At 31.3% G+C, this 12,823-nt stretch overlaps 2 protein-coding genes across 2 annotated transcripts; both read left to right on the top strand.

The window, feature by feature from the left end:
* The first annotated feature begins 3,113 nt into the window (after nucleotides 1–3,113).
* On the top strand, nucleotides 3,114–6,909 carry LOC17886136 (O-fucosyltransferase 27). Its single transcript, XM_006292942.2, has 10 exons — nucleotides 3,114–3,516; nucleotides 3,733–3,817; nucleotides 4,298–4,368; nucleotides 4,448–4,536; nucleotides 4,630–4,873; nucleotides 4,944–5,056; nucleotides 5,151–5,241; nucleotides 5,338–5,466; nucleotides 5,536–6,086; nucleotides 6,170–6,909. Exons 1-10 carry the CDS (start codon nucleotides 3,319–3,321, stop codon nucleotides 6,645–6,647), a joined length of 2,049 nt encoding a protein of 682 aa, XP_006293004.1. The 5' UTR covers nucleotides 3,114–3,318; the 3' UTR covers nucleotides 6,648–6,909.
* A 3,335-nt stretch (nucleotides 6,910–10,244) lies between these two features.
* Nucleotides 10,245–12,175, top strand: LOC17885084 (cytochrome P450 708A2). Its single transcript, XM_023782930.1, is given in 7 exon segments — nucleotides 10,245–10,473; nucleotides 10,585–10,729; nucleotides 10,732–10,761; nucleotides 10,833–11,159; nucleotides 11,310–11,492; nucleotides 11,577–11,704; nucleotides 11,805–12,175. Coding segments are annotated over 7 exon segments (1,125 nt in total). The 5' UTR covers nucleotides 10,245–10,264; the 3' UTR covers nucleotides 11,908–12,175.
* The last annotated feature ends 648 nt before the right edge of the window (nucleotides 12,176–12,823 follow it).

Genomic DNA, 12,823 nt, shown 5'->3' with positions numbered 1-12,823 from the left:
AAAGTGTGGATTTCAAGTATGAATTAAAGTATATGACTAAATGTGTTAGATATTTGGTTTAATTAAAAATAAATATTATAATTAAAAATAAATGCTAAATGGACCAATAAGGAGAGAGTGAAACCTTAAAAATTCCCAAGAAATAATTTTATTTTTACTCTCTTTTTCTATTCCTCTTAATTTAAGTTATATTTCTAGGTTTAATTATATTTTTCATCCTTGTAGTATATATAATAGATAGAAAAAGGAATATCAAATTATTTTTTAGATAGGAAATCAAGTATAAAATTCAAAGTTAAAACAAATTATAATGTTCTTTGTATTATTACATGTTGAATCACAAACTAAATATAAGAATCATTATTCTTAAAAGAATGTATTTCAAATTGGTTTGATAATTATATAACAAAAAGTTTATTTTGTTAAAAAATTACATACTTTTGAAAATAAATTAAATATACATGAATATGTGAGAAAGAAACAAACATCCAAAGTAAAAGAATGAAGATGGTTTCTTTAGCTTGATTTTCTTATAACCATAAAATATTATTATACATATGTATTACATTTAAAAATATAAAAAACAATGAAGACATAAAGAAATACATAAAAACCAAAAATAAATAAAATTGAAAACAAAAGTTTAAACTAAATAATTAATCAAACTCTTACAATGATATTTTAAATGAGTTTTCACCACATGCAAGAACTTTTAAAAAAAAACAAAGAGAATAATGAAGATATGAGATATGGTAGAAAAGGATGTGAGAATGGCTATTTATATGATAAGAAGTGATGTAAGTTACATTTTTAAAATAATTAAATTAGAGGAGTTATAATTATAATTTATAGTGTGTTTAATTAGAATTCATTAAAGAAAATCAATAGTCTTTGGAAATTTATATAATTTTCAGTTTCATTTTAGTAGTAAAGTGTGAATATAAAGTATGAATTAATGTATATGATTAAATGTGTTTTTTGGGTTAAAAATAAATATTATATTTTAAAAAATAAATACAAAATGGAACAATAAAGAGAGTGGAACCTTACTTTTATATATATGATTTTAAATAATTTTCCACCAATAAGCCTTATAAAATTTGTTGTATGATCTATGATTAAGTCCTTTCATTTTATTATAACTTATAGTGTAATTAAATTTTTGTATTGAATGATTGTCATAAACATTTATTTATTATTATTTTTAAATTAAAGCCTTAAATATTTTTCCACCAATAAGGAGAGAGTGGAACCTTACTTTTATATATATGATTAAGATAAAAGTATAATTTTTAAACACCATAAAAAAATAAAATATATAAAATAATTATATATTTAAACTTTTTTTATCAAAAAAATTAAACTATTAACCTAATTTTTTTGTTTTGCCGGTTGGGATTTAACAAAGAGATTAGGGTTTACAACTAAACAAGATTATATGTTGTTTTGCCTATAAAGAAGGATGAGAATTTTTGAGAAATACCCCTTTTGGTGTACCCCTTTTCAAAAATACCTCCTTTATCTATCAATTTTCAAAAATATATTTGTTTAAATATGGTTTATAAGGTACTTCTATATAATAACTACTACTTGGAGATTTGATACAAATATTTTATAATGTTTTAAATTGTTTTTAAAAGGGTTTATAAGGTTCTTAAAAAGTTTTTATAAGTTATTTTTACACTATTTACAAAAATATATAAAATTTTATACATAAATAAAGGTAATTTGTGTGTATATTTATAAGTTTACACATATATTTGGATATATTTTAACATTTTTAATTATTTTTTTGATAAAGTTTTAAATAGGGGTATTTTTAAAAAGTGGTAGTTGAAAAGAGGTATTTTTGAAATTCTCCCAAGATGATTAAGACTTAGGTTTTACAATTATAAGGGTTATATGTTGGTTTGAGTTTATAAATGCGCATTATAATTTAGATTTTACAATTAAACGAGATTATTTATCTGTTTGGGTTTAAAAGAGGAGTGTGATTTAGGTTTTACAATTAAACAAGATTATTTATCAGTTTGAGTTCATAAAGGAGAAAATTATCAATATATATATACACACCAAAAGAGGATGTATTTCTCAAAAATTCTCTCTATATATATACACGTTTATTTGATTCTTCAAACCAAATAAAATCTCTTTCTAAATGAAAATAATTTCTTTTATTATTTTAAAAAATTATTTGAAAATTATTTTCTTATAAATTATAATAAAATTTTAATTTTAATTTAATTTGAAATAAAGATAATCCGTCCGACTAAACTAGTTTCATATCAAACGTAGAAGGATACACTGAATATTTGAAGGTCTTTCTCTTTTACAAATGACATCTATATATATAAAGTTAGCTTTTTCTCTCTTCTCATGATGCCACCTAAGCATCCACCTAAGCCACATTTTTGTTTAAACATTAAAATAAATTTAAAACATTCATTAAGTGCATATTTATGTTACTTATTTAATTAATAGAAAGTTTATATAAATAAAAATAAAGTATGTAAAAAAATGAAATGTTAAAATAAGAAAAACAATACTTTAATTTTTTATTAGTGGTAATAATATAATTCAGTTTTCATTTTAAATTGATCATAATTTAATATTTTAAATATGTTACTGAGTTTTAGAATGGAAGTAAAATTTAAATTTATGGTAGACTAAAACAACATTTATGTAATTGTATATATAAAATTATAAAGAGGAAAAATAAAATGAAAGTGAAATATTAGTTTATAACATGATCAAAAAGAAAAAAAAAATGATATTTCATAAATTGAATCAAATGCTTTTAATACAAATTTGAGTAATGAAAGATAATAATTAAAGAGAAAATAATTATAATATTTTTTGAAAATCAATTAAAAAAAATAATAAAATATCACAATATGAATAAAAAATCAATGAAACAAAATTATAAACCTCCCGCGCGGAGCGCGGATCAACTGCTAGTTTTATATAAACTTCCGTTTTAATAAATAGTATAAAGAAAAAAAATTCTCCTCAAGGGATGTAAAAAGTGAGAGTTACGCGCAATCAAAACGCGTAAGATAAAACATCAAAGCAAAAAAATAAAAGTAAATTCAACGAGGGCTGATTTTTCCAGAGAGAGAGTGAGACCAAACAACCCATTTGTCCGAACAACACCGATCTACTTCCCCAGACATGTTCTCACACGTGTCTCTTCCACTCTCTCTTCCAACTCCTCCGTTTCAACTTTTCTTCTTTTCTTCTACTCACATTAGTCTCAGTCTCTGTTATGTCCTCCATTAGTAACAAGAACTAGATTCACTTTACTTCACATCTGTTGAGATGAAGGGAGAAAGTAAAGTGTTCTTGAAGTCACGCATGAAATGGATTGGTCTTCTTGGTCTTGTCTTATCTGCTTTCTCTCTTCTTGTCCATTTCCTTCTCGCTGGATTCACAGACGACTCAATCTCAGATTACTCTATCCCTGTTACTATCTTTTCTTGGAGACCTGTCTTCGACAATCCCAGATTTGCTCGACATGTATATAAAAATCTCACCTTTATGTTTTAGTGGATCTCCATTGTTTAATTTACTCTAGTGGGCCATTGTTTTTTCCTTCTGGGTATCTTCAGTTTCCATTGGAATCCTTTCTTTCTTCTTTCCTTAAAAGAAAACACTTTTTAAGTTCTTTGTGTTGTAGCTGTAATCATGACTCTACTGTTAGCTTTTTGATCTTATAACTTATGTATGTTGCAGACACCATTGTATAGAAGACTTTGGGGACCAACAAGACATGTTGAGACATTACTTCCTGATGCTAATCCAAGAGGGTTTCATTCAGGTTCTTTCCTTATAGACAACTCATGTTTTTTTCCCTACATTGTCGGATCTGGAACTGTATCTTTGTGTTTGTATCCGTTTAGAGTTGTCTTAAGTTGGAATTGTAGTTGAGCTTGTTGTGTTTTTGATTAGTTCAATAAGATATTGATGTTCTGTTCTTTTGATAAGTTGAATAGGATATTGATGTTCTGTTCATTTTGGTAAGTTGAATAAGATTTTGATGTTCTGTATAACTTATCTATGTGTATTTGGTTTGTGATTTGATGGAGATGAGTTGAATAAGATATTGATGTTCTGTTCTTTTTGGTAAGTTAAATAAGATATTGATGTTCTGTATTACTTATCTATGTTTATTTGGTTTGTGATTTGGTGGGGATAAGTTGAATAAGATATTGATGTTCTGTTCTTTTTGGTAAGTTGAATAAGATTTTGATGTTACTTATATATGTTTACTTGGTTTGTGATTTGGTTGGGGTAACAGATCCTCCAGCAAGGACAAATGGTTTTGTTTTTGTTAGAATACAAGGTGGTTTCCATGAGATTAGAAACTCGGTAAGAGAAGAAAATTCAGATTATCTTGACATTTCAATCAAGTGTGTGACTCTTCTTATGAATTTGTACTTTCAATCAGATTCCTGATGTTGTAGCCGTTTCTCGGCTTCTTAACGCCACACTGGTGATTCCAGAGATCCAATCAACAACTAGTAGCAAAGGAATTAGGTGCAGACTTTAATTGTTCTAAAAGTTATACTTTGCGGTTCTTGATTTGGTTCTTTGCTCTTATTTCATCTATTTGTTGTTGTTTACGCGCAGTTCACAGTTCAAGAGCTTTGCGTATTTGTATAATGAAGAGCACTTCATGGCTTCGATTGCGAATGATGTTAGAGTTGTTAAAACTCTTCCAAAGAATCTCAAATGGGCTAGAAGAAAAAAACAGATTCCTTCATTTAAAGTCTCTTACGGATCTTCTCCTTATTACTACTTACACCATGTTCTACCTGTTCTCATTAAGCACTCGGTCGTTGAACTAGTTGTCCCTCATGGTGGATGCTTACAAGTAATGAAACATTCCACCGATTCTTAACAATCATTTCTTTGTAGTGTTCTTACTGTTTATATCCATGTAGGCTATACTTCCAAGTGATCTTGAAGAATATCAGAGGTTACGGTGTAGAGTTGCGTTCCACGCCTTACAATTTAGAAAAGAAGTTCAAGAACTTTCCACTAAAGTATTGCAAAGGCTAGTTTTTTTCAGGATCCATGTGCATTGTTTCTTGATGTTTTTTCCTTTTCCTTTACGCTCTTAAGACTCTTCACGTGTATTAATGTCACAGGCTGAGACCTTTGGGACGACCTTTCATAGCCTATGATCCTGGGATGACAAGAGAAGCATTGGCATATCATGGTTGTGCTGAACTATTCCAGGTACTTTAAAGTTTATAGTATTGTCCAGTTTGGGAAAGAAACTGTTTCATAGTTTATGATGATTGATGTGTTATTACATTTTGGAGCTACTCAAAGGATGTTCATACCGAGCTGATACAACATAAACGTGCTTGGATGATAAAACGTGGGATTGTCAAAGGGAAGCTCTCTATAGACTCAGCCGAGCAACGATTAGCGGGCTTATGCCCTCTGATGCCAGAAGAAGTAAGCAACAATGTTAAACATTAACAGATTTTTTAATTCAGAAATTAAATGCCTTGGATTCACTCTCAGGTTGGTATTCTTCTACGAGCTTATGGATACTCATGGGACACAATTATATATGTTGCTGGTGGAGAAGTTTTTGGTGGGCAAAGAACACTAATTCCCTTACATGGCATGTTTGAGAATGTCATTGATCGAACTTCTCTTAGTACTAGCTGGGAGCTTGCTAAGATGTATGGGCGTGAGGCGAAACATAAAGATATTAAGACAATGACACCACCTTCGGTCGAGGAAGAAACAAAACATGATTCGCTAAAGAGTACAAGACAAAGGCCTCAACCGCTCCCGCCTCCACCGGCTAGACCAAAGTACTACAACATTGAAGGGTGGTGGGGTTGGGTAGCTGAGAGTGACAATGAGCCCGAAAGCACGGTTATTGAGTTGAGAACTAATGCTCACAAGTTGTTATGGGAAGCTATTGATTATGTCGTTAGCGTGGAAGCAGATGTGTTTATCTCGGGATTTGACCGCGATGGGAAAGGACATCCGAGTTTTGCTAGTTTGGTGATGGGTCACCGGCTTTATCAGTCTGCTTCTGCTAAGACTTTTAGACCAGACAGGTAACGTAATGAATATATCATCCTGTTCTGAAGATATTTGTTCTTTGCAAAATAGTAATGTTGATATTTTCTCATACTTGTAGGAAACAAATTGCAATGCTATTGGAAGAGATCAGAGACCATATGTACGAGGCAAATCACACTTGGATAACATCAGTTAGGAAGCTTCTCAAGAGAAGCATACTCGAGGGTCTAATCGAGTCTTCGAAAAGATCAAAAGCCTTTAGTTTTCTTTCGCATCCTGTACCTGAATGTTCTTGCATTACGCGGACAAATCCAGTTTCAAACGCCTCACTGATTGAAGCAAATCTTGGGGTAACACACCATTGTCCGCAATGGATGGATGGCGTTGTAAGCCAAAGATCAAAAGATAATTACAAGAACGCAGAGAAAGAAGAGGATCTTGATGAAGAGGACTCGTCTTCTTCGGGATTGTTCTTCGGTCACAAAGAAAGTGGAGGGAACAGTAATAATAACAATGAGACTGTAAATTCTGAAGCTAACAACAAAGAAGAAGGCCAGCTTGAAGATCAAGAAGAGCTTGAGGGAAGCGAAAGATAAGCTCCGAGTCATCGAAAACATAACTTGATTTTGAATGAAGATGGGAATAGCTTATATAGACAAGGAGTAAGTGGCAGGTAGATCTAACTAGGAAGCTCACTTCTTGGGTTATTAGGTTGTGTATTAGAAGATATTTTCTTTCTTACTGTTTTATGAACAATTTTGCAAACAGTTTAGTGATTTTTAAGAACATAATTATATGGAACTATATATTTTTGTAATATCATCTCAGAGGTAAATTGGATGACGTTTATTCTACTAATGATGGATTCTTATATTATAGCTTAGCTTATGTTATAGCTAGTGATTAGCCGTGGAGATTATAGATTCTTATGTTATAGCAAATTAGATTCTAGCTTTTATTGTTATGGAAGCATAACTTCATAAGGCCACTATTTAAGGTTCCGTATCAATTTCGATCCAAACACATACGAGGACCCTTTAGTGTTTAATCCATGGCGTTGGAAGGTCAATTTAAATTTGATATTTATTTATATATTTGCTATGTGGAATCACAAGACGAGAAGATTCAAATCTCTGTGAGTGAGTCTAGAGAGAGAGAGATTGAAACAGAGAGCTAGTGAGAGAACTATGGGTTGTTTGGTATCTCTTCTCCATTTCTTCTTCTTCCTTGTTCATGTTTTATTGGATTGGGGTTAATTCGAGGGTGAGTGTAATCACCTTTGTAAACACAAGTGTAACTCTTAATTGATTATAGTGAAAGATCGTGACGAGGAAGATCTCAGAGTGGCTAATTGCTTTAGACGGTTTAGAATTCTAATCGGGTTAGTTTAGTTTTCTAATCGGGTTGAATAAGGTTTAATCCGGTAATCGGATTTGTTGTTTGGTTAATCAAAATAGTAAACCAATTTATAACCGTATAAACCTAGTTTTTTGGAAAATTAGATAGATAACTATGATATCCGGGAAACATGACTAGAACTATCAATTCGGAGGGAAATATGAATAGGACTATCAGTTCGGATAGTTAGAGGCGAGATCAAAGTTTTGTGTAGTTCTGATAAGATGCGATATCTTTTAGAGAGAAATAGGTCGTTGATCCATTCTACTAATCATCTATCTTAACATTTTTGAAGTACATTTTGTACTAAAATCTAATATAGGTTATAATCTTTTATTTTGTAATATTTGCATAATCAAACCTTTGCCATTTGAATAAATAACAAAACTTAAAGTAAATTTTGTAATTAAATCACAAGCAAATCTCAAAATTGGAAATAAATATTTATTACATCAAAAAAATTTCCCAAAATATCTCTCTAATAATTTGAATCTCTCTCCAATATATTTATATAATCTTATTTATTTTCCATTTATATTATTACATAAAAAATATTTATAATAAAAATACAAATTTTTTTTCACACATTTTGAAATTTAAAATTTGGAAAACGGACGTATATAACTCAATTGATAAAGGGAAAATGTTTATACAAGAGTTCAAAACCATTATAAATATGACTAATATGTTTCCAATTACAAATGAGCATGAAATTTGGTTTCTTAGGCATCTTTGGATTACCGAAATCAAACAGGAAAAGAGAGCGTTCGCCCTAATCTGGCCGCCAAGATCTTGCTTGCACTGATCGACCCGCCGCAGAAGCTCCGGTATCCATATCCGGCGTATACGAGGCGGACTGCTTTGATGCCTGACCGCCCAAGAAATACTCATGGAAACAGAGTATACGGGTCCGTCTCCGGGTCAACTCAAGCGAACCGCAACTCTGCAACACACCTCCCAGGAACACCCAACTTCCGACTAGCTGGTTTTCGTGAACGAAGAGTCCCCTACCTAGCAACTCAACGAAACAAGCCTAACCCTCAGTCACCTTCCTAGAGTTAATAACAACCACCACCCGAGACAAACAAACACAAACCGGTTTGATTAAAAAGCTAATCGAGGAGATTAAGGAGGGTTAAAGGCTCAGTCCCCCTCCAAAACCGAGATCCACGACAGCCGGTGAAGATCAAGAGATCCACCGCTAATTACCAAAGGGACAGCTAACTTACCCTCCTTCCAACAAGCAACTTCCGCCACGACCACAACAAACACCCACGACAGAGGAGCCAAGGGAGTCTTTAACCATCACGGCGTCTTCAAACCGATGATATAGAGGCAAAGAATCCCAGCCACCGTGGATGCGTCGCTGTCGCATCGCTTGTTAGAAACCCACCGCTTAGCTGACGGAAGAGAAAGAAGTCTCACTCTTGATTTCGCTACTCCTTTGAAGGCTCAGGACCTACATGAAGAACAGGGCAAAACGAAAATAAAAAGAAAAAGTAGATCTGAAACTTTTTTCTCGAGAGAGAAAGTGAACAGTGAGACAAAGGAACAATTGTCCAGATTCCTACTCTACATGTATTAAACTTTATTAACAGGGGAAAGACTTGGAGGCGATTATATCTAAAATTTTATGTTCCCTTTGGCGCTGGTTCAAGACTCTGTGTTGGGGCTTACTTTTCTTAGCTGATTGCATTTATTATCCACCATTTGCTTAGATATAGGTTTTATTTATATTTGTATCAGTTTTTTTTTTACTACAATCATTGTCCTTATATCTAAGTACTAAATGTAATTTATAGGTGATCAATGAAGGCAGAGATCATAGTAACTCGAAGTTATATTATGTTTCCTTATGGATGTGATGTAATATTTTCAGAAAACACCTAGTTACATGATTCTGCTGGATATTAGAAATGGTTGTATACCATATATGGTCGTTGGTTTGAATATCATAATATATATAACAAATCTGATTATTTGTGCTAGGTGTACAAATTATATTGTAAGAAGCACTATGTTCTTGTTTTTTAGTTGTAATAAAGTAAGCTACAAACATCATATTAATGTTTGCATTTTATTAATGTTTGAATACTACAATATACATATTTGCATTTTATTAATGTTTCTATTGAGTAAATAATGTAAAAAGCATTTATACTACATACTTTAAATGTCAACTGAAGTAGATAAATAGTTGACTTTGAACATTCTCCATAAAGAATCTATCTTTTATTATATACAAAATTAGAATTTAACACTGACATTTTTTTTCATTAAAATTAACAATAAACATAAGTAAACATGATTTAAATGAATATTAAAATGAAATAAATTTTAAAGCACATTTGTTAAAATTAATATTGTAGAAATTCAAAAATAAAACTCTCCTATATGCTTCGAGTTGTTCTTTTAATCCAAAAAACCAATAAAGAATCCTATTTATTTTGTCTGGATTTTGTTTTAACAACTAAATTAAAGTTTAGGATTTTGTCTTTCCTGATCTAACCAATGGCCCTTTGAGAGAACGTACTCTATTTAACTTTTCTCTATGACGAAACTTTTGAAAATGGGAATGAGGTAGATGACTATGTAACAAAGGTTACTGTCACATTCCCGAAAGGAGCAAAAAGAATCTAGAAGTGTATGATCACAAATAATTTAATTCTTAGCGATATGTCAACACTGAAAACCCAAAAAAAAAAAAAAACCTTTGTAACGTACACCATTGCAAAATATAAATAGAGAGTTCCTCACTCATATATTCATGCAAAACATAAAACAAACATATCCAAAAGAGTAGAAGTAAATTAAGATGGAGGAGGTTTCTAAGCTATGGATTGTGATAGCTTCATTCATAGTGGTGATGCTATGCCATTTTATCTACCATTGGAGTAATCCAAAGTGTAATGGAAAACTACCACCAGGGTCAATGGGTTTTCCAATCATTGGAGAAACTATTGAGTTCATGAAGCCTCATGATGCTCTTCAGTATTCAACATTCCTCAAGAAGAGAATCCTCAGGTTCTTTTGCTAATTTTTCTTTTTGTAGTGTGCAAATTTAGAAATGTTTTCATTAATTAAGACTAACTTACTTAAGTTACTTTGTCATTTTTTGGTTAAATATAAATATAGACATGGACCATTGTTTCGAACAAGCTTATTTGGAGGCAAAGTTATAATCTCAGTGGATAATGAATTGAATATGGAGATGGCGAAGACAAATCGTATTCCCGGTATCACGAAGAGTGTAGCAAGACTATTTGGAGAAGATAACAACTTCCTGGGATAGGTTTCTATAATATGATGAAGGTAAATAATCTTACTAGTACTATGCTTAGGGGCAAAAAAATGGAGCCTACAATAGTGATGTTTTATGGCAGGCAAGAAAAAGGATGAAGAAGTTACTAAAGGAGGAAGTGTTGAAGAAGAGAGCATCAGGAGAAGAGTTAGAAGAGTTCTTTGAGATCATATTTGGGGAAAAGGAAATGATAAGCATGGATCATGTGATTGAGTACATATATACCTTCTTTGTCATTGCTAATGAAACAACACCGCGGATTCTTGCGACTACAGTGAAACTCATAAGCGAAAATCCTGAAGTCATGCTAGAGCTTCAAAGAGAGCATGCAAGAATTGTTGGAGGTAAGTCTACCAAGCAAGCCGGCCTAACATGGGAAGACTATAAATCCATGACTTTCACCAATATGGTAAGTATGTTATTATATGTACCTAAATCAAGTATATATAACATGTATATTGCATGTTATATAGAATATCTAGTATTTTATCTATTGTTGATATGTTTTAAATTAATCCAATCCCAAGAAACTTATCATATATTGTACATTTCATTTCAGGTGATCAATGAGTCTCTTAGGATCTCAACCACTGTGCCTGTAATACTTAGAAAACCTGACCATGACATCCAAGTCGGCGAGTATATAATTCCCGCGGGTTAGAACTCTATGGGCTATCCTAGTGTCCATTTCAATCCAGAAAAGTACGAGGATCCTTTCGTATTTAATCCATGGCGTTGGAAGGTGATTCAAAATTCTTATTTGCTCCCGACTCGATCGGCTAATCAAAGGACATTTCTGTTTACATTGATCAAACTTTATTAACAGGGGAAATATGTGGACGCGATAGTCTCCAAGAATTACATTCCTTTTGGAGCTGGTCCTCGACTCTGTGTAGGAGCTTACTTTGCTAAGATGCTGATGGCTATTTTTATCCACCATTTGTGTACACATAAGTATGCTCTTATCACTTAATGAGTTATGGTTCAATCTACATTATTTCTTTAGTAGTTACAGTCATTAGCATCATTAGATGCATCTGTTTTTTCCTTTTAGGTGGTCAATGAAGGCAGAGATCACAGTAACTCGAAGCTATATGCTTATGTTTCCTCGTGGATGTGATGTTCAGATCTCAAAAGACATTGAAGTGCCTAATTAGGGTGGTTATATTTTGTTTAAGGTCGTTGGTTTGTAATCCTATAGTAAAATAATGGTATATATAGTCATTGTTGTTGTGATATGTATACAAAAGAGCTTCTAAGAAGAAATAGTAAGTAATTAGGTTGTGATTTCTATTCAATAAATGAAGTAATTTGTATTATTACTATATAAAAAACGGTTTATCTTTCCAGTTTATATATGATTGAATAAATGATGTAAGCAAGCTAGGATTTACAAATCTTTATGAAATAAAAAAGGTTAAATAATTGGCAATTAAATTTTATAATATTTTTTTAATATGTGGTTTTAAGTTTTAAGTATATGATGTCAAATATAAATTAATACTACATAAATAGCCATATCATTTTAAATCTTGAGATAAATTAATTTTAATTTTTAATAGACTAAGGACAGTGTGAATGATATAATGGGGGCAAGTAGTTTTCACTTTGAATTAAAAATTAGGAATAAATGGCAATTTAGTACATTTCTAACTTAATTATAAACCTTATACATTCCTTGTTTAGAAGTTTACACTCCTAATAGTTTCTCTTTTCACATCCCTTAACTATATTCTAAAAATCTGATATATACAATGATATGCTATTGTGTCTATCTTTGAGCTCCATCTCATTTTTTCTTTATCTATTTTTTTTATTTTTTATTTTACACTTCCTTCGAATCTAATAACTAAAACTTTTACTACTGTAATTATTTTTAAAAAAGAATTCAGAAAAATTAAAATCTATGTTTTCCTCTATAATTTGAAATGCATTCTTTTAAAATGACTTCAAATATATTACATACACATTTTCACTTTCGCACGGTTAATCAAGTGTACAAATGTATATGTATAGTTCAAAAAATGTTCATATACATCGATCTATACACAACTTTAATTCTTACAGTCATTA

This window comes from Capsella rubella, unplaced genomic scaffold (genome assembly GCF_000375325.1).
Source record: "Capsella rubella cultivar Monte Gargano unplaced genomic scaffold, Caprub1_0 scaffold_5, whole genome shotgun sequence".
Lineage (NCBI taxonomy): Eukaryota > Viridiplantae > Streptophyta > Magnoliopsida > Brassicales > Brassicaceae > Capsella > Capsella rubella.
The sequence above is the reverse complement of the archived record's forward strand: the minus strand, read 5'-3'. Positions and strand labels throughout refer to the sequence as shown.